This window comes from Nomascus leucogenys, chromosome 25, assembly GCF_006542625.1.
Source record: "Nomascus leucogenys isolate Asia chromosome 25, Asia_NLE_v1, whole genome shotgun sequence".
NCBI lineage: Eukaryota > Metazoa > Chordata > Mammalia > Primates > Hylobatidae > Nomascus > Nomascus leucogenys.
In genome coordinates this window covers 21,562,528-21,584,936 of record NC_044405.1, presented here as the reverse complement: position 1 = coordinate 21,584,936, position 22,409 = coordinate 21,562,528, and the positions used below count along the sequence as shown (strand labels likewise).

The 22,409-nt window shown below is 46.8% G+C and overlaps 1 protein-coding gene across 3 annotated transcripts in view; it reads right to left on the bottom strand.

Annotated features, from left to right (window-relative positions):
• Positions 1–22,409, bottom strand: part of DOP1B (DOP1 leucine zipper like protein B) — a 131,648-nt gene that overhangs the window by 47,632 nt on the left and 61,607 nt on the right. For all 3 annotated transcript variants that reach the window (XR_004028584.1, XM_030806173.1, XM_030806174.1), the window contains exons 11-18: positions 19,461–19,580; positions 17,138–17,240; positions 14,952–15,143; positions 12,026–12,710; positions 10,109–10,380; positions 5,770–5,922; positions 4,504–4,604; positions 3,251–3,441 (exon numbers count right to left, since the gene is read on the bottom strand). Coding sequence is in view for 2 of the 3 variants with exons in the window: in XM_030806173.1 (XP_030662033.1) it covers positions 3,251–3,441; positions 4,504–4,604; positions 5,770–5,922; positions 10,109–10,380; positions 12,026–12,710; positions 14,952–15,143; positions 17,138–17,240; positions 19,461–19,580 (1,817 nt within the window). In the remaining variant the exon portion in view is untranslated. The remainder of the gene's footprint in view (positions 1–3,250; positions 3,442–4,503; positions 4,605–5,769; positions 5,923–10,108; positions 10,381–12,025; positions 12,711–14,951; positions 15,144–17,137; positions 17,241–19,460; positions 19,581–22,409) is intronic.

Sequence of the window (22,409 nt, the reverse complement as noted above, 5' to 3'; positions counted from 1 at the left end):
CCAGCACTTTGGGAGGCTGAGGTGGGCGGATCACTTGGGGCCAGAAGTTCGAGACCAGTCTGGCCAACATGGCGAAACCCCATCTCTACTAAAAATACAAAAATTAGCTGGGCATGGTGGCGCATGCCTGTAATGCCAGCTACTCAGGATGCTGAGGCAGGCGAATGGTTTGAACCCAGGAGGCAGAGGTTGCAATGAAACAAGATTGCACCACTGCACTCCAGCCTGGGCCACAGAGCGAGACTCCGTCTCAAAAAAAAAAAAAAAAAAATCCATGCCATGTACATTAAGCAAGATCAAGAAATGAAGAAGAATGAGACATCAGAAATTGATGAGCTGCTTGAAGTGCATAGCAGTATTTTAAAAATAGATTTCTACAGGATTACAGAAATAGGGTGGGGTAAGCAGGACATTTATCATTTTTTTCAGAAAAAGAAAATGGCAGAGCAAAGATGTTCTCTCCTACTCGGAGGTGGCGGACCATTTCTGTGGTCAGCAGGAAACACAGATTCGAGGAAGCAGCAAGGTAGTGCTGGGGGACTTTTAAAGCTCAAGGAAGGCCAGGCACAGTGGCTCACGCCTGTAATCCCAGCACTTCGGGAGGCCGAGGTGGGCGGAACACTTGATGCTCAGGAGTTCAAGACCAGCCTAGCCAACATGGTGAAACACTCATCTCTATAAAAATACAAAAACTAAGGCTGGGAGTGGTGGCTCACGCCTGTAATCCCAGCGCTTTGGGAGGTAGAGGCAGATGGATCACCTGAGGTCAGGAGTTCAAGACCCAACCTGGCTAACATGGTGAAACCCCGTCTCCACTAAAAATACAAAAAATTAGCTGGCTGTGGTGGCCAGCACCTGTAATCCCAGCTACTCAGGAGGCTGAGGCAGAAGAATCGCTTGAACCTGGGAGGCAGAGATTGCAGTGACTTGGGATCACGCCACTGCACTCCAGCCTGGACAACAGAGTGACACTCTTCTTTAATAATAATAATAATAATAATAATAATAATAATAATGCCCCAAGGAACTGTGGAGATAGAGCTTTCCTCTTAAAACAGAAAGAAAAAGAAATACTGAAAAATGTAGCTGCCATGAATAGTAGCCAAACTTTTAAGAAGCTTCTTTGTTTATACTTCTTTCAGTTTTACTTTCTTACAATGTGGAACAATAAAATGTTTCCTATTTGATAGGGCAGCCAGCTTTTCCCCTAAAGGAAAACCAGAGGTTAGAGGTTTAGACCAGGAGCCTTATAAAGACAGGAAACCATTTCACACACCTCTGCTTACTTAGCTAATGGGCTGCTTTTCTCTGTAAGATAAGATTGAGATAGCCGGGCAGTGGTGGCTCATGCCTGTAATCCCAGCAATTTAGGAGGCTGAGGCGGGAGGATCATTTGGGGTCAGGAGTTCGAGACCAGCCTGACCAACATGGTGAAACCCTGTCTCTACTAAATATACAAAAAAAAAAAAAATTAGCCGGGCATGGTGGTGCATGCCCGTAATCCCAGCTACTGAGGAGGCTGAGGCAGGAGAATCACCTGAACCCGGGAGGTGGAGGTTGCAGTGAGCCGAGATTGCCCACCGCACTACAGCTTGGGTGACAGAGCGAGACTCTGTCTCCAAAAAAAAAAAAAAAAAAAAAAAAAAAAAAAAAAAAAAAAAAAAAAAAAAAAAAGATTAAGATAAATACAGGATAAGAAAAAACAAGAACTGGCTAACTGGCTAAATACAGACATTTGTCCTTTTTTTCCTTCACCCTTGCCCCGGATAGGGGGGTGTCTGGAGCTTATTCCTTTGGTTTCAACTTCTCAAACAGCGTTAGCTTATAACTGTCCTTGAAGTGAGCTTGCTAGGCAGAGGAAAACTTGTTCTTCTTTTCCTTCTTTCTTTTTTTGAGATGGAGTCTCACTCTGTTGCCCAGGCTGGAGTGCAGTGGCACGATCTTGGCTCACTGCAACCTCTGCCTCCTGGGTTCATGCCATTCTCCTGCCTCAGCCTCCCGAGTAGCTGGGACTACAGGTGCCCGCCACCACGCCCGGCTTATTTTTTGTATTTTTAGTAGAGATGGGGTTTCACCGTGTTAGCCAGGATGGTCTCGATCTCTTGACCTCACGATCCGCCCACCTCGGCCTCCCGATCCACCCGCCTCGGCCTCCCGAAGTGCTGGATTACAGGGGTGAGCTACCGTCCAGCCCTTCTTTACTTTTTAACCCTTGTCTTGCCACATTCTGGGCCCTGGTTTTTACTTCTTAGACTAGGTCACTACAACCTTTTTACAGCCTTATCTGTTACTTTTCTTGGAGTGAATGAATGCAGTACTTATTATTATTTTTAAATTTCTGCCTCAAGCTAAACAAACTCACTCAAAGTTTGCAAACCATCCCTTAGAAAATTGTGAAGTCATTAAATACAGCTATTGTAGGAAGTAATGTTAGTTCATAAAATGCATTAGATATTAATCATTGAAGTTTAATTGACTCATCAGGCTTATTTAGTTTTTCTTTCCTTTCCTAATTTCTACCTATATTTTTTTACGTTTGTGTTAAAGATGCCTCTGGAAGTTCTCTGAACTGAAAGGTTTATTTCTTCTTCATTTCTGATAATTTGATTAACAAGATTTTATAGTCTAAAAGAATCTTAGAGCACAGACAGAAAATAAACCACTTACCTTGTAGTTGAAGGTTCACAAATAAAAGTTATTTTATTTATTTATTTATGTATTTATGAATGACAGAGTCTCTCTCTGTCACCCAGGCTGGAGTACAGTGGCACCATCTCAGCTCACTGCAATTTCTACCTCCCGGGTTCAAGAGATTCTCCTGCCTCAGCCTCCCGAGTAGCTGGGATTACAGGCATGTACCACCACACCCGGCTAATTTTTGTATTTTTAGTAGAGACATGGTTTCACCATGTTGGCCAGGCTGGTCTTGAACTCCTGATCTCAGGTGATCCACCTGCCTCAGCCTCCCAAAATGCTAGGATTTCAGTTGTGAGCCACCATGCCTGGCCAATTTTCCTTTATTAATAGCAAAATAATCTGGTTTTTCAGTGAAAACAGCAAACCCACTCTGTAATAGTTCTAAATGCTAGATCACTGGGTCCTTAAATTGTCAAAGTCCTCACAATTTACAAAGTACCATTTGCATCTAACAAAACCACCTAGTGGGCCTCAGTCCCTCAACTATCACTGCTGAGGTCCAGTCCCCCCACCCATTCCTCCCTCACCCTCGGGTCCTGTGCAGGCTGCTCACCGGCCGAGTTCTCTTGCTTGAGGCAGTGGATGGAGGTTCTCTGGGTTTTTGGCTGCAGCAGGAGCAGGAGCAAGGGTTCAAGGATGCGAGCCACGTCCCCGAGGGAGAGCGCACGCACCAGCCAGCCCTGGGCTGCTGCGCCGATGGCGCCATCCGTGCAGGCCAGGCTGTCCAGCACAACAAACAGGGACCTGCAGTAGGAAACACACCAGTGAGTTCACTCGCAGCCACCCCTGTGCGCCTGGCACCATGGCAGACACTGGGCAGAGGGCGCCACCCAACACAGGTACCCCAGGAGCTCCACCCAAGCTGGACTTCCAGACCCAAGTGGATGAGGACAAGGGGGACTCAACTTTGGTTTCACACTGGAATCACCAGTGGGAGCATTTAAAATCCCAATGCTCAGGCCTCACCCCAAATGGGTTATATATCTGAGTCTGGGCCTGGGCCTCAGGCATCAGAATCAGCTGGCGTCTCTAAGGCCGAGTGCCTGGCCTCACACCTAGAGCTTCGGAGGCACTCAGGAAAAACAAGGTGGAGTAAAATGGGCTGCAATCAAGTTCACCTCTTAAGCATGAGTCAGTGATGGGACAAGCACACACACCAAGTGTGGTCACTGCTCCAGGGGAGGTCTAGGCCATCTGACCTCCCTGCAAAGTCCCCTCGTAGAGGCATGCTGTAAAAGTTGCACAGGTGATTCCGGGGCATGCCAGGATTCCTCACATCCCAACCAAATTAAGAAAATTCCTAACGTGTTCACATGTGTCTGGCCTAAATTCACTTAGGGGTTTATGGGAACCACTGGCTGTGCTCGGACGGGTCATGTGCACGGGTCAGCTTTTCTTTTTTTGAGATGGAGTTTCGCTCTTGTCACCCAGGCTGGAGTGGAGTGGCACAGTCTCGGCTCACAGCAACCTCTGCCTCCCGGGTTCAAGTGATTCTCCTGCCTCACTCTCCCAAGTAGCTGGGATTACAGGTGCCCACCACCACGCCCAGCTAATTTTTGTATTTTTAGTAGAGATGGGGTTTCACCATGTTGGCCAGGCTGGTCTCTAACTCCCAGGCCTCAAGTGATCTGCCCGCCTCCGCTTCCCGAAGTGCTGGGATTACAGGCGTGAGCCACCACACCCGGTCACATGGGGTCATGTTTTCAACTGCACGCTCCTCTCCCTCCCCAGCCCCACACGCTGGGCAGAAACCTCTGTGGAGTTTCCTCGTGAGTTAACGGTAGATCATAACGAAGGCTGCCTCACCTATCAAAGGAGCGATTGTGAGATGTTACTCGACTGCCTTGGATCTCTCTTGTCAGGTGCCAGATCACGGAAAATCTAAACAGAGCTTCCAGCCTTGTTCCCTTGATGAGGAAATACATGGGAGTGAGGAACTTGGTTTTGTAACTGACCATAAACCCCATTTAAACAATAGATCAAAGACTTCAGCAGAACTGACAGCAACCACAGCAAAGATGCTGCATTCTCCTTTGACTGATTTGGCCAGAAGGAAAAGGAGAACCTGCATCCTCTCTCTCTGATTGTTCACTTTAACACAGCGGCACATTCAGAACTCAGTATTAGGGTCCAGGGTCACCCCTGTGGTCTGCAGCCAAAGGAAAACACAAAGGAGAATGGCTTCCTTGCAAGCGTCAGGCCCAAGTGTCTTAAAGAACGAGGACACACAACAGACTGCAAAGGAGACCCAGGACAATAAATTCTCAATAAAATACATATTTTTTAAAAAATTGGTTAATTATTATTTTTATTTTTATTTTTTGAGACGGAGTCTCACTCTGTCACCCAAACCACAGTGCAGTGGCACGATCTCGGCTCACCGCAACCTCCACCTCCCAGATTCAAGTGATTCTCCTGCCTCAGCCTCCCGGGTAGCTGGGATTACAGGCATGTGCCACCACGCCCGGCTAATATTGTATTTTTAGTACAGACAGCGTTTCATGTTGCCCAGGTTGGTCTCAAACTCCTGATCTGAGGTGATCCGCCTGCTCTGGCCTCCCAAAGTGCTGGAATTACAGGCATGAGTCACTGCACCCGGCCTTATTTATTTATTTATTTTTGGTAGAGATGGATCTCACTATGTTGCCCAGGCAGGTCTTGAACTCCTGGCCTCAATTCCTCCCACCTCAGCCTCCCAAAATGCTGGGATTACGGGTGTGAGCCACCATGCCCTGCTTCAATAAGTTCTTAAAGGGACAATAAATTCCCTACAACTGCCTATTTTGCCAACACCTGCAGAAGCCCTGCAAGTCCTTCTAGCAAGTTTGGGCAGGTTTCCCTGGTGAGCCTCAATATGGTCACAAACCACATTTCCAGGGCTGTAAAAAGAATGGCTCATGCTTCTAGTGGCCTTCCAGTACTGAAATCCTAGAACACCTCTGCTTATTTTGTTAATCATGATGTCCACTCAGCCCTAGAAAGACTTCGACCGAATGGATGTCAGTTGGCCAAGGGCAAGTACAGCAGGGGCCGGGGCGCTGCAGGATGGAGGTGGTGACCAGAAAGGCTCACCTTGTCAGGGTCCAGGAGGGCATGGCAGATGATGTCCTCGCAGATGTTGGCCGTCGGGGCCAGGCAGTGCAGCCGATAGAACAATTCTACGCAGGTGACGTGATGCTCCCGGGTCTCTTTGTTCAGCTGATTCCAAAGCACACGAGCCACCCTCTGGGACAAGGAAAAGGCAGGCGGTGGGGGACCATGTCAACACAGGCAACATCCGCTCACATCCTCACTCAGTCAGTCCCAGCCCCGACATACTGGCTCTCACCTATATTTACCATGTGAGAATCCTCTATGCCCAGAGACAAATCACCAACAAATAAATCAAAGCAAGAAACCTACCAAAGGCTGGGAGCGGTGGCTCACGCCTGTAATCCCCGCACTTTGGGAAGTCGAGGTGGGGCAGATCACCTGAGGTCAGGAGCTCAAGACCAGCCTGGTCAACACGGCAAAACCCCAACTCTACTAAAAATACAAAAATTAGCCAGGTGTGGCAGTGGGCACCTGTAATCCCAGCTACTTGGGAGGGTGAGGCAGGAGAATCGCTTGAATCCAGGAGGCGGAGGTTGCAGTGAGCTGAGATCCTGAGATCATGCAACTGCACTCCAGCCTGGGCAACAGATTGAGACACTGTCTCAAAAAAAAAAAAAAAAAAAGTAAGAAAAAAAAGAAAAACCCACCAAAGTCATCCGGGCAGCAGGCAATGTTATAGGAGGTCAAACCTGGAGGTTTCTGGCTGACTAAGAACACTGCAGCTCTTGCCTCAACCTCAACATTACTTTCAGAAAGGGAATTAACTGGAAACTGGACCAGAGGAGTTGAAGCATTCTTTCAACAGGCAGGTACCGAGCCTCATTCTATGCAGGCGCTGGGGAATGCACAGATGCGCCCTCTGGGGAGTTCGGTGAATTTACAGTGGTTGTCAAAATCACTCACTCTGGGGTTCAGCTCCATAGCACTTGGTCACCCCTGGGGTTTGCTCAAATTGGTTACCACGCAGCATGGATAAAGAGCCACGCCTGCCAGCTTTAATTCCACTAACTTGACTCTTCCCTTTTCCGTGCACAACGCTGTGGCAGGTGCCTGCCTCACTTTCAAAACAATATTATACCCCCAAATCGCGTCCTCCATCTTCCCAGCCCTGAACTGAGCTCATTAAACATACATGGTCTGCAAAGGGCCACAGCCCCTTGCCAAGTGGCAGGGAGCAGGAGCCAGTGTGCCTGCCCCAACAAGGGTGAGACCCAGAAGGAGGGCTGGTCCCCACTTCCGGGAGGGAAATTTCTAAATTTCTAAAGACATTCGTATACTTTATAGACTATATGAAGTTTATATCTCATAGACTGGAGTATTTTAGGCATAACTTACATCAAATAACTTTTTTGGCCCATTTATTTCTACTCAACAAAACCGTCTTTCTCTGCACAGATCAAGTTAACCACTGACTGGCTCAAACTCCTAACTATTATTTTGTTACTTTTTCTCTAAGGGAAAGTGATTTCCAACAATCACATTACAATTGAATTCTGATATAAAACTTTTTGACTAAGTAGACCCCCCCCCACTTCCTTGCTGTCACTATGGCAAATATATATGCAAGAGACTCCCTTCTGGAAGGTTTAAAAAATTTTTTTGCAAGGTTTTTGAGAGTTGATGCCGATCACAAAACCATACCTACTCCCTCATATATATTCTTTTGAGACAGGGTCTCACTATGTGCCCCAGGCTGGAGCGCAGTGGCACGATGTTAACTCACTGCAACCTCTGCCTCCTTGGCTCAAGTGATCCTCCCGCCTCAGCCTCCCAAGTAGCTGGGACTACAGGTGTGTGCCAACATGCCAGGTTAATTTTTGTATTTTTTTTTTGTAGACATGGGATTTTGCCATGTTGGCCAGACTGGTCTCGAACTCCTGAGCTCAAGCAAGCAGCCCTCAGTCTCCTAAAGTGCTGGGTGCTGGGATTACAGGCGTGAGCCACCGCGCCGGGCCTTCCTTCACATGTTTAAACCTTACTCTACTCCTCTGTCCTGGGTGTTGTCTTAGTTATCTGAAATCTGCCAACACTACCTGATAAGAAAGGCCAGGGCACCCTTGGGCTATCTGACCTTTTCTTGTTTGCACTGTGGGAAGCAGGAACTCTGGTATGTGAGCTGTTCCTCAGGATTAAGAAAAGGCTGACAGATCAGACAACAGCCCTGTCTGGAGTCTGAGAATTGGGGGCACATCCTGGCTATGGGTAAGATTGCTGTGTCTCTAGTTCCAGCATCTGCAACAGGGACAGGCACTAGCTGCCGCTGTCCTCAACTCTCAAGAACTGTAGAGTACATAAAAGTATGCTCCAAGGAATAAATCCTGGTACTCTATTGCACAGTAGGGTGACTACTGCTAACAATAATGCATTGTGTATTTCAAATTGCTAGAAGAGAGGGTTCTGAATGTTTTCACAACAAAGAAATGATAAATGCTTAAGGTGATGGGTATGCTAATTACCATGATTTGATCATCACACAATGTATAAATGTGTCAGAATATCAAATCGTATCCATAAATATATACAATTATTACATGTCAATAAAAAAAGTATGCCCTTGGCCGGGTGCGGTGGCTCACACCTGTAAGGCACTTTGGGAGGCCGAGGCGAGAGGATCACTTGAAGTCAGGAGTTTGAGACCAGCCTGGCCAATATGGTGAAACCCTGTCTCTACTAAAAGTACAAAAATTAGCCAGGCGTGAGGGCGTGCATCTGTAGTCCCAGCTACTAGGGAAGCTGAGGCAGGAGAATCGCTTGAATTCAGGAGGCAGAGGGTGCAGTGAGCCAAGATGATGCCATTGCACTCCAGCCTGGGCAACAGAGCAAGACTCTGTCTCAAGAAAAAAAAAAAAAGAAAAGTATGCTCTAGTGCCAGGCAAGTGGTAAGTACTTGAATATATACTACCTGAAAATGAAAGTAAAAATCAAGGCTTCAGTAAGAACTTGGAAAAGCTTCCCTCACTGCCCCAAAATAAAAGGAATGTATTTAATGCTGTCACTTTTATTCTATGAGTATCTTTCCAAAGCTTCATGGTCTCAATTTTTTCTTCTTTTTTCTTCCCTGTGTCTATATATAGTGTAAATATGCCAAATTTTCTGATCTCTGATCTATGTAGGGCCAAGATGACACTTGCTTAATCACTGCTGCTTATAGCGGTTGCAGTCCTGGTTTCAAGTTCTATCTATTCAAGATCTAATGTGACTCAACTCTAGCAGGAAGAAGAAATGTGGTACAAAAGTCAATGAGCAGCTGGGCACAGTGGCTCATGCCTATAATCTCGCCACTTTGGGAGGCTGGGGCGGGCCTCCCAAACTCCTGAAGTCAGGAGTTTGAGACCAGCCTGGCCAACGTGGTGAAACCCCATCTCTACTAAAAATACAAAAATTAGCCAGGTGTGGTGGCAGGTGCCTATAGTCCCAGCTACTCGGGAGGCTGAGGCAGGAGAATTGGTTGAACACGGGAGGCAGAGGTTGCAGTCAGCTGAGATCGCGCCACTGCACTCCAGCCTGGGCGACAGAGCGGGACTCTGTCTCGAAAAAAAAAAGTCAATGAGCAATTAAGTAAAAGCTCCCCCAGGACCTGACACCGTAGATGGTGTCCCACATGGAACCAAAGCTGAGAGGTGTGAGGAGTTCCACAGACGGACCCTCTCCTCAGCAATGCAACCATAACTGGTGAAAATTATTTTAAAACCAACACCAACCAACCATTTAGAGTCTGGAAATTATCCAAAGGACATTCAGGAAATAAAGAAACATTTATTCCAGAAAATCTACGACATTTTGGTCAAAGCAGCAAGAGTCATGGCACTTGAGCCATGACCTGCTCATCATCTCCTTCCTTCCCCAGCTCAGCTCCATGGAAATGTCACTATCCACTCAGTGCGTGTGGCCAAGAAAAAGGGTGCTGTCTTTCCCCAGCTCCCAGTCAAGGGCTTTTGCACCTCCTGGGAGGGGCAGGCCACCAGCACGTCACCTTCCCACCCCTCTGCTGGATGTGGCAGAGGCTAAATCCAGGTGAGTGCAGTGGAGGAGTTATGGGCTCCCTGCCTCCATCCAGACCCCACTCCCAGGCAGGGATTCCACTCAGTCATGGCAGGCCCAGAATACTGGGGCCCCAGTTGTTCTCACTGTAGCTTTCCTGGAGGGTGAAAGTTACATGCTGGGAGAGGAAGAACAATGGCTACTGCCTCTGCCCAGTGCCCTACAGAATATTACTCTCAGAGAAGTGGGCCACTGCCCCCATCCCCAGCAATACGGTTCTGAGTTCTGCTTGGGGGGAGAAGGAGGCCCTAAGAAGAGTGTTCCCAGTGGGAAATACCTGATAGAAATCTGTTTTCTCTGCAATGACTTTCAATATCCCGGGAGCAATGGGAGGAACCGTCACCATCTGCAGCTTGCCAAAAAAAGGGTTGTGTCCAGAGCTCTTATAGCGTTTCATCTTGTCTTCAATGACAAGTGCCAGGGACTGGGAATGGTTTATCACTTCCAGCAGAGTGGAAATGGCCACGTCCTGGAGGTAGCAGTCAGTCACACAGCAGCAAATGGTCATGAGGGACTTCAGCCAAGATGGAAAACTGGAATCACCGGCTCCTGAAAGGAAGCCAGCCGGAGAGGCAGAAACAAGCAGAACCACGTGAGAATGCGTCCCCAGTCTGCAGATTCTACAGCACCCTAGATCTGGGAAGTTACCTGAGAAATGCACCTGCACAGCAGTGTGCTAACCTCCTGCTGGTGAGACTTATTTGGAAATAAGGTCTTTACAGAGGTAATCAAATTAAGATGAGGTCGTTAGGGTGGGCCCTAATCCAATATGACTGGTGTCCTTATAAGAGGGACATGTCAAGGGAAGACACGACATACAGAGGACACCCTGCGAAGACAAAGGCAGAGACAGGACTGATGCAGCTGCAAGCTGAGGAGCCCTCCAAGGGTTGCCGGCCAGCACCAGAAGCTGAAGAGGCCAAAAAGTATTTCATCTGGGGTCTCAGAAGAGGAGCATGGCTCGGCTGACACCTTGATCTTGGACTTCTGGCTTCCAGAACTATGAGACAAATTTCTCAGTTTATGGTACTTTGTTAGAGGAGCCCTAGCAAACCAATATATAAATATCGGCCAGGCACGGTGGCTCATGCCTGTAATCCCAGCACTTTGGGAGGCCGAGGCGGGCAGATAATATGAGGCCAGAAGTTTGAGACCAGCCTGGCCAACATGGTGAAACCTCATCTCTACTAAAAATATGAAAATTAGGGAGCCAGGTGCGGTGGCTCACGCCTGTAATCCCAACACTTTGGAAGGCCTAGGCAGGTGGATCACGAGGTCAAGAGATCGAGACCATCCAGGCCAACATGGTGAAACCCTCTCTCTACTAAAAATACAAAAATTAGCTGGGCGTGGTAGCATGTGCCTGTAATCCTAGATGCTTCGGAGGCTGAGGTAGGAGAATCACTTGAACCCAGGAGGAGGAGGCTGTAGTGAGCCAAGATTGCGCCACTGCACTCCAGCCTGGCGACAGAGCAAGATGCTGTCTCAAAAAAAAAAAAAATTAGTTGGGCATAGTGGCACGTGCCTGTAGTCCCAGCTACTGGGGAAGCTGAGGCAGGAGAATCACTTGAACCCAGGAGGCGGAGGTTGCAGTGAGCTGAGTTGGTGCCACCATACTCCAGCCTGGGCAACAAAGCCAGACCCTGTCTCAAAAAAAAAAAAAAAAAAAAAACTTTATCAACAGGTATCATGAAATAGTCTGTTTATTATCCCTGAACGCCACTCATGTTTTAGGTCTTCTGATGGGCTGTGCTGGACACCCAAGGCTTAAAAACATAGACCCCACCCTTACCACTTTGCCATGTTGTGAGACACAAGTCAAAAATGTACTAATTACAAATGAGGAAGGGAACAAATGAGGCCAATAGCGCCTTCTTGGCTGACACGATGTGAGCTAGTCTTTAAATACAGGTTGAGAATCTCTAATCTGAAAATCTCAAATCCAAAATCTGAAACCTTATTAGCACTGACATGATGCTCAAAGGAAATACTCACTGGAGCATCTTGGATTTTGGATTTCTGGATTAGGAATGCTGAACCAGTAAGTGTAAGGCAAATATTCAAAAAATCTGAAAAAAGTCCGAAATCCAAAATACTTTTGGTCCCTAGCTTTGTGGATAGGGGATATTCCACCCGCATCAATCGCCTCATCGTGTGATTCCCGAAGAGGGACTTCGGCAGGACTGCCTCTCACCTGGCAGCTGGAAGAGTGTTGCACAGAGCTGCTCGGTCTCTTCCTCGGACAGGTAGACAGGGAAGGTGGCACAGTCCAGCAGCAGGTGGCAGGCAGCGGCAAAGGCCTCCCTGCATTCCTCCCTGGAACCCCCCAGCTCAATGACCACCTGCTCAACATCCCATTCTCCCCCATTTTTCCTGGCAGGGCTGCTGGGCGAAGATGACGGTGACTCCGAACTTTTCATCTTGAATGGAGACCCTCTTGCCATGAACAAGTCTGAAAGCATTTGCTTGAACTGAGGTACGGTGATGGGCTTGGGCTCCCAAGAGTTCTTCCTGCTGGAATCACTGGCCGCCAGGCTCTGCGTCCCATCCCTGTCCCTCTTCCCTGCAGGCTCCTCGGACTTGCTTTCTTCTCCTGACGCTGTCAGCTGTACTCCAAAAATGTTCTTGCTGGCAAAGTTGGCGATTAGCTCTTGGATGCAAAGAAACGTCCTCTGCATGCTCCCGCCCTTCTTCCAAATGTCGTCCCTTTCCAGAGAAACTCGAGGAACCCTCAAGTGCTCAGAGAGCTCCGGTGACGAGGCACTGAGCCCGATCCCACTGTCCTCAGACTTCAGAGGGGGAAACGAAGCATCTTCATCACTGGGAATCACTGCCTTTGTTTCCAAAATTATTTTGCTGTTTTCACCTTTTACTGGACTCTGTAAAAAATAAAAAGATGTGAATTGTGCATCTCTTAACACCAAGCTATTCAAGTATCAGTTGAAATCATGAATGTATTTCAATTCTGTTTTTCAAAATAATCACTCTCTAGATTACAGAATCCCTGTGTTAAGTGTATAATGAAATTTAGGAGGCACCCAAAGCAGGGGAAGGAGAGGGGTGGGTGGCAAAGAGGAGGCTGGTGCACCCACATGCTCTCTGGGGAGGCTGACTTTTGGGCCTATTTCTCTTGTGTTTTTGTCTAAATATATAACCCCTTTAGAATTCAAAAAAGTTGTTTAAAAATTGTTTCTGCCGGGTGCAGCAGCTCAAGCCTGTAATCCCAGGACTTAGGGAGGCCAAGGTGGGCGGATCACCAGCCACAATTCTCTGGACAACTGAGCGAGAACTGTTTCTGACAAATTAACAAATATGAATGAGGAAACTGAGCTGAGGGTAAAATAAAGGTATGAAGAAATAAAATAAGGCCAGGTATGGTGGCTCATGCCTGTAATCCCAGCACTTTGGGAGGCTGAGGTGGGTGGATCACCTGAGGTCAGGAGTTCGAGACCAGCATGGCCAACATGGTGAAACCCCGTCTCTATTAAAAATACAAAAAATTAGCCAGGCTTGGTGGTGGGTGCCTGTAATCTCAGCTACTTGGGAGGCTGAGGCAGGAGAATCGCTTGAACCCATGAGGTGGAGGTTGCAGTGAGCCAAAATCACGCTATTGCACTCCAGTCTGGGTGACAGAGAGAGACTCTGTCTCAAAAAAAAAAAAAAAAGGGAAAGCAAGTCAGAGAATAGGGTATGTTATGGGTTGAACTGTGTCCCCAAAAATATGTTGATGTCCTAACTCCCAGTACCCGTGAATGTGACCTTAATTTGAAAATAGAGTCTTTGCAGATGATCCAATTAAGATGAGATCATTAGGGTGGGCCCAAATCCAGTAGGACTGGTGTCCTTATAAATAGGGGAGATCTGGACACAGAGACAGACATGCCTACAGGTTGACGGCCAAGTGAACATAAAGGCTGAGACTGGGCTGATGCTTCGACAAGCCGAGGAATGCTGAATATCGCCAGCAAACCACCAGAAGCTCGGGGCAGGCATGAGACAGACTCTTTTTCCCCAGTGCACTCAGGGGGTGCCAACCTTGCTGACACCTTGCTGTCAGGCCCTGGCCTTCAGAACCATGAGAAAACAAATGTCTGTTGTTGAAACCACCCAGTCTGTGGTATTTTATTATGGCAGCCCCAGTAAACTAATCCAGTACCTCATCCTCATCTCGCTTATATTCAAAATAACCAAAATCACATGCTACAAACACACACATAAAACAGTCTGCAAGGCTAGTTATAACTAGCCCATTAACTGTAGTTACATAGTTCTTAACTATATCTAACCATTAACTGCAGTTACAGAGCAGGCAAGTATCATGAGAGTGGGTGAAACAAAGGGTGCTAAAACTTAAAAAATTTTTTTTGTAGAGACAGGGTCTTGCTCTCACTCAGGCTGCAGTGCAGCCATGCAATCATGGCTCACTGCAGCCTCAACTTCTTGGGCTCAAGTGATCCTCCCACCTCAACCTCCTGAGTAGATGGAACTACAGGTGAACACCACCATGCCTAATTTTAATTTAATTTTATTTTTTTTGAAACGGAGTCTCGCTCTGTCGCCCAGACTGAAGTACAGTGGTGTGATGGCTCACTGCAACCTCCGCCTCCCAGGTTCAAGAGATTCTCCAGCCTCAGCCTCCCAAGTAACTGGGACTACAGGCATGCACCACCATGCCTGGCTAATTTTTGTATTTTTAATACAGATGGGGTTTTGCCATGTTGGTCAGGCTGGTCTTGAATTCCTGTCTTCAGGAGATCCACCTGCCTCGACTTGCCAAAGTGCTGGGATTACATAGGTGTGGGCCACTGCACCTGGCCTAATTTTTATTTTATAGAGAGATGAGGTCTTGCTATGTTGCCCAGGCTGGTCTCAAACTCCTGGGCTCAAGCAATCCTCCTGCCCCAGCCTCCGAAAGTGTTGGTATTACAGGTGTGAGCCATTGCACCATGCCAGGTGCTAAAACCTTTTAAAGTGAGGGTTTTACAAGCATATTTGACATATCACCTGGGTATCTTCTCGTCTTTATTCCTATCCTAACCAACCCTAAAGATTTTCTACTCCCAGGAAGGCATAAGCTGCTTTTAGCCCCCAGGACCATTTCTGCCCCTCAGGGTACACACCGAGGTTCCGCTGGTGGACTCCGTGTCGAGGTAGGAAGGCGGCATCTGGACTTTGCTGAGCACCTTGAAACACGTCTTCAAGGCATGCGTGAGTTCAGGTAAACTTAAGGCCTCCATGTCCTCAGCAAGAGGCTGCACCAGGCAGCCAAGCACCTGAGGGAGATACTGGGTTTGCACCTCAGAGTAAAGTTCCTGTGAAATAAACACATAGGTTAACCCCACATTGTTGGTTCACAATCAGAAAAACAATGCATCTCAAAATGGCATCTAATTCAATTTTTTAGGGCATAAATTTCACACTAATTTTATTTCTTTTTTTTTTTTGAGACAGAGTCTTGCTCTCTAGCCCAGGCTGGAGTGCAGTGGCACGATCTCGGCTCACTGCAAGCTCCGCCTCCCGGGTTCATGCCATTCTCCTGCCTCAGCCTCCCAAGTAGCTTGGACTACAGGTGCCCGTCACCACGCCCGGCTAATTTTTTGTATGTTTAGTAGAGACGGGGTTTCACCACGTTAGCCAAGATGGTCTCGATCTCCTGACTTTGTGATCCGCCCACCTCGGACTCCCAAAATGCTGGGATTACAGGCGTGAGCCACTGTCCCTGGCCCACATTAATTTTCTTTTTTATTTTATTTATTTATTTATTTATTTATTTGAGATGGAGTCTCGCTCTGTCGCCCAGGCTGGAGTGCAGTGGCGCGATCTCGGCTCACTGCAAGGTCTGCCTTCTGGGTTCATACCACTTGCCTGCCTCAGCCTCCTGAGTAGCTGGGACTACAGGCGCCTGCCACCATGCCCGGCTAACTTTTTGTATTTTTTTTTAGTAGAGACGGGGTTTCACCGCGTTAGCCAGGGTGGTCTCGATCTCCTGACCTCGTGATCTGCCTGCCTCGGCCTCCCAAAGTGCTGGGATTACAGGCGTGAGCCACCATACCACATTAATTTTCAAATCAGAAAACAAAAGAAGACTAGGCGCAGTGGCTCATGCCTATAATCCCAGCCAGCACCTTGGGAGGCTGACGCGGGGAGATTGCTTGAGCTCAAGGAGTTCGAGACCAGCCTGGGCAACACAGTAAGACCCCATCTCTACAAAAAATACTAAAATTATCCAGATGTGGTGGCACATGCCTGTGGTCTCAGACACTTGGGAGGCTGAGGTGGGAGGACTGCTTGAGCCTGGGAGGATGAGGCTACAGTGAGCTGAGATCATGCCACTGCACTCCAGCCTGGGTGACAGTGAGGCTCTATCTCAAAAAAGAGAAAAGAGGATGGGCATGGTGGCTCACATCTGTAATCCTGGCACTTTGGGAGGCCGAGGCTGGTGGATCGCCTGAGGTCAAGAGTTCGAGACCAGCTTGGCCAATATGGTGAAACCCTGTCTCTACTAAAAATACAAAAAATTAGCTGGGCGCAGTGGCGGGTGCCTATAATCCCAGCTACCTGGGAGGCCGAGGCAGGAGAATCACTTGAACCCCAGAGGCGGAAGCTGCAGTGAGCCGAGATCACGCCATTGTACTCCAGCCTGGACAATAAGAGCAAAACTCTGTCACAGAAAAAAAAAAAAAAAAAGAGAGAGAAAAGAAAAGAACATTTCTATTGTTTTTGTTTGAGACTGGATCATGCTATGCTGTCCAGGCTGGTCTCAAGTTCCTGGGCTCAAGCAATCCTCCAATCTCAGCCTCCTGAGTAGCAGGGAATTACGAGCACATACCACAGAGCTAGGCTACTATTTCAATCTGATCTAGACAAATCAAGGATGTTATTCCTCTCCTCGCAAGTGGCTTTATACTTTCTAATAGAAAATAAAATTGGCACATGTTTCTATATTAAGGAAATTAGTTTCCTTTGAGAAAATTAGCCAACACACAATTTTAACTAGGAAATGTATTGACTCTTTCCCTAAAGTAACTGTAGTACAGGAATGATACCCAGTTCATCAGCTGGTTGACCTAACTTCAGCTTTGCCCACTTACAACTGACCCAAAAGTTATAGCCCCTTTTAAATAAGACATTAAAAATACAAGAGATTACATCCAGCTATATCTGTTATGCCAAAACAAACATCAAAACAGTGTTGCATATTTATGTAAAACATTTTCAGTAATGTGAGGTTGATAAAGCAGGCCATCACCACCAGTAAGAATGTAAATAATAGCAGGCATTGAGCTGTCTCTTCCCCAGCACTCACCAAGGGAATGACATCCAGCAGGAAGACCAGGAGGGTGCAGAGCTCCGAGACCGTTGGGGGAGGGCTGACGCTGTTCCTCACGCTGTAACGCTGCTTCACTGGTCTATAAATCACAGCAAAGAAAAATCCATTCTTCGGCTAGGCATGGAGGCTTACGCCTTGTAATCTTAGCACTTTGGGAGGCCGAGATGGGTGGATTGTCTGAGCTCAGGAGTCTGAGACCAGCCTGGGCAACATGGTGAAACCCCATCTCTACTAAAGTACAAAAAAATTAGCCAGGTGTGGTGGCCCACGCCTATAGTCCTAGCTACTTGGGAGGCTGAGGCACGAGAATTGCTTGAACCCGGGAGGCAGAGGTTGTAGTGAGCCAAGATCGCACCACTGCACTCCAGCCTGGGTGACAGAGCAAGACTCAGTCTCAAAAACAAACAAACAAACAAAAAAAACAATTCTTCTTCCTGCAGTAAGTCCAAGCATTTCTTACAATTTCCAGTAATGTTATTCTACTTCAAACATAATGGAAGACAGCTTTTGTAGTTCTCATAACTAAATTTTGGTGACTAAAAGTATCTAACATGTAGAAGTGTCAATAAGTGTCTTGAATCTGTTGGTGTCCAAACAGGTTCCCTCTGACTTGAACTCTACCAATTCAGGTGTCTCCCAGGAGACCCGGAGTACCATTGACAGATGTAATCCCAGGTCCCCAGTCCAAGCCCAAAGGCACGATCCAAAGGAACGAGGCTGGGCTGGAGAACATCAGTCTACATGGCTGTTCACCCTGCTGTAGGAGTGGCCTGGGACTACTCCTCTCCAAGTAATACCAGGAGTTTATCAGCACCTGAGTTGCTTAGAACGTTTCAGCTTCTGTAGAGAAGTGTAACACCACCAATCAACTATTGTTAGTTGCTTATCTCATACTGAAATTCAAGACTTCTTTTAAAATAAACAGGCTACTAGATAAATGGGTAAGTTAAAAAGTATCTGTTGCTTTTCATCTCATAACCCTGGGATGAATAAATTAACTGTAATAGGATCCACAGGCAACAGCAAAGCCACGTTCTACTGAAGACAGACATTAATCTCAAGACAGTGATTAACTCTGGGATGAAAAGAGGACAAAATGTTGCGAAGGTGGAGAGTCAGCTCTTTCTGGGTAGAAACATTTTATTTTATTTTTTTAAATAACCAGGATGGCCGGATGTGGTGGCTCATGCCTGTAATCCCAGCACTTTGGGAGGCCAAGGCGGGTGGATCACTTGGGGTCAGGAGTTTGGGACCAGCCTGGCCAACATGGTGAAACCCTGTCTCTACTAAAAATACAAAAATTAGCTGGGTGTGGTGGCGTGCACCTGTAGTTGCAGCTACTTGGGAGGCTGAGCCTGTAGTCCCAGCTATTTGGGAGGCTGGGATGGGAGGATCCCTTGAACCTGGGAGGCAGAGGTTGCAGTGAGCTGGGATCGTGCCAGTGAACTCCAGTCTGGGTGATAGAGAGAGACTCCGTCATAAAATAAAAAATAACATAACAACCAGGCTGACAAAAGCATACTCTAACCTCAATACAATATGGCCTTGCTGTTGCCTGTGGATCCAATTGCAATTAACTTATTTTTCCCAGGGTTGTGAGCTTATTTGGGCAGAAAAGTGTAGTGGTAGCAGCTGAGAAGTAAGACTGAGACAGCCAAGAGCATTACAGTGGAGATGAACAAGAAATAAGTTTTACAGCATGCCTCATAGGACAAAACAGGGTTTGAGACATGACCTTATTCCTCCCGTAAAGAAAATGGCATGGGAAAGGGCTCTCCAGGAAAGCTCGGTATTCCCGGGGTATGCCACTGCAAACAATTTAGAGATGGTGCAATTCACCCGGTTAAAAGAGATGGTAAAGCTGATTATAGTAGCTTAAAACATTAATGCTTTTATCTGACCAGTTATACATTCATTTCAGTAAGAATTTCAGAAACACTCTATCCAGTCACAAAGCCACAAAACTAAGCTGCTTTCAATAGATCAGGCAGCCAGGAGAGGAAAGCTGATTTGATGAATGTAACCAGAAAATGCACTGAGGATTTTCTAAAGTTAGACTTTTAAAGCAGCTTCAGAATTACATGGCAAAGATTATGTGAACCTTCTTATTGGAGATGTTTTTATTCTGCTAGAATCTTAAGTGAATTCTTTCCAATCTTGTTTTAGTTGAATTTTAAAACTCAGAAAAGACTACTCAGCTTCAGCTACTTATATATAATCTGATATTCTAAGCAGCTACAAAATCATTAAACCCTCTCATGCTTCCTAAATATTCTGCATTCTTGAACTGCATACTTACCTAAAGCATTCCTCAAAACACCTCGTCATATAATCCCAGAGAAAGTCTGTGCTTAGAGAAGTGATCAGCAAATTTACTGTTTTGACAATCTCAGAGGCATTTCTGTTTTCTTTGATTGCACTGTAAAAGGGGAGGACATGAATAAATATGTCTGTAAAAAAATCCTGAATTACAGAAAGTGTCCAAAAAACTGTAATTTCACCATCTGCAACTTATTTCTAGAGAAGCTGACACACCCTGATAAAAATGAAAATATTACTGTTCTTATGTGTTTGCATAATGCCATTGTAAACAATATTTATATTGATACAGTCTCTTAAAAATAAATTTCAGAGCTGGGTGCGGTGGCTCACGCCTGTAATCACAGCACTTTGGGAGGCTAAGGTGAGTGGACCAGCTTGGCCAACATGGTGAAACCCTGTCTCTACAAAAATACAAAAATTAGCAGGGCATGATGGTGGATACCTGCAATCCCAGGTACTCAGGAGGCTGAGGTGGCAGAATCGCTTGAGCCTGGGAGGCGGAGGTTGCAGTGAGCTGAGATTGCGCCACTGCACTCCAGCCTGGGTGACAGAGTAAGACTCTGTCTCAAAAAAAAAATAAAAAATAAAAAAACAATAATTTCAGAGCTACTGTAAAAAGAATTTATACAGAAAATCAGTTTTAGTCCAAACTCTATTGGTGGAATAACATGGTACATGGATATTCAGCATGGAAATTTAGTCAAGATTTTAAATGTTTATCTTTCTTTTTTTTTTTTTTTGAGACAGAGTCTCACTGTTTCCTAGGCTGGAGTGCAGTGGCATGATCTCGGCTCACTGCAATCTCTGCCTCCCAGGTTCAAGCAATTCTCCTGCCTCAGCCTCCCGAGTAGCTGGGATGGATTACAGACATGCACCACCACGTCCAGCTAAGTTTTGTATTTTTAGTAGAGACAGGGTTTCACCATGTTGGGCAGGCTGGTCTCGAACTCCTGACCTCAAGTGATCTACCTGCCTCAGCCTTCCAAAGTGCTGGAATTACAGGCATGAGCCACAGTGCCCAGCCTTAAATGTTTATCTTCTATGGCTCAGGAAATTTATTCAAGAAATTTATCCTACCAAAATCCTTGCACAGGTACATAGATGTGTGCAGAAGCGTACCACTAAAAGGCCATTAACAAACACTGAAAAAGGCCAGGTGTGGTAGTTCACACCTGTAACCCCAGCACTTTGGGAGGCCAAGGCAGGTGGATCACTTGAGGTCAGGAGTTTGAGACCAGCCTGGAAAACATGGCAAAACTCTGTCTCTGTTAAAAACATAAAAATTAGCCAGATATAGTAGTGGGCATCTGTAATCCCAGCTATTCGGGAGGCTGAGGCAGGAGAATTGCTTGAGCCCAGGAGGTGGTGGTTGCAGTGAGCCAAGATGGCGCCAGTGCACTCCAGCCTGGGTGATAGAGCGAGACTCTGTCTCAAAAACAAACAGGCCATGCATGGTGGCTGACGCCTGTAATCCCAGTGCTTTGGGAGGCTGAGGCAGGCGGATCATGAGGTCAGGAGTTCGCGACCAGCCTGGCCAACATGGTGAAACCCCATCTCTACTAAAAATACAAAAAATTAGCCAGGCGTGGTGGCAGGTGCCTGTAATCCCAGCTACTCAGGAGGCTGAGGCAGGAGAATCACTTGAACCTGGGAGGTGGAGGTTGCAGTGAGCCGAGACTGCATCACTGCACACCAGTCTGGGCAACAGAGCAAGACTCCGTCTCAAAAGCAAACAAACAAACAAACAAACAAAACTGAAAAAGCAGAAACTGTCTAAAAGTCAATCAATAAGAAATTGGTCAATCAGTCAGGATTTATTATTTTATTTTTTGAGATGAAGTGTCGCTCTGTTGCCCAGGCTGGAGTGCAGTGGTGTGATCTCGGCTCACTGCAGCCTCCACCTCCTGGGTTCAAGCGATTCTTGTGCCTCAGCCTCCCAAGTAGCTGGGACTACAGGCATGGGCCACCACGCCCAGCTAATCTTTGTATTTTTTTGTAGAGACCAGGTTTTGTCATGTTGCCCAGACTGGTCTTGAACTCCTGACCTCAAGAGATCTGCCTGCCTCGGCCTCCCTCGGCCTCCCCAAGTGCTGAAATTACAGGCGTGAGCCACTGCACTTGGCCTTAAATAAATGATAAATCCTTAACAAAAAATCTAAGGCAATTAATCCCATAGGAGAACAGTGTAGAGCTACTCACAACTTGCATTTAAAAAAAAAGCAGTGGCCAGGCACAGTGGCTCACACCTGTAATCCCAGCAGTTTGGGAGGCTGAGGCAGGAGGACTGCTTGAGGCCAGGAATTCAAGACCAGCCTGTGCAACATAGCAAGACCTTGTCTCTACAGAAAAACTAAAAATTAGTCAGGTGTGGTTGTGTGTGCCTATAGTCTTAGCTACTTGGGAAGCTGAGGTGTGAGGATCACTTGATCCCAGGAGTTCAAGGCTGCGGTGACCTTTGATGGTGCCACTGTGCTCTAGCCTTGTCATGCTAGAGAGTGACACTCCAGAGAGTGCCAGGCATGGCGGCTCACACCTATAATCCTAGCACTTTGAAAAGCTGAGGTGGGTGGATTGCTTGAGCTCAGGAGTTTGAGACCAGCCTGGGCAACATGGTGAAACTCTATCTCTACAAAAAAACAAAAAACAAAAAAACAAAAATTAGCTGGGCATGGTGGTGCATGTCTGTAGTCCCAGCTACTTAAGGGGCTGAGGCGTGAGGATCACTTGAGCCCAGGAGACTGAGGCTGCAGTGAGCCACTGCACTCCAGCCTGGGCAACCCTGTCTCAAAACCAAACAAACAAACCAACAACAAGAAAACAAAAAGAAAACCCCAAGCAACTACATAACTGGTGTAATTCTACCTTTAAAATAAAAGACAGGCATCTATGTATTTATGTACGTAGTAGAAATCTAGAAAGAAGTAAA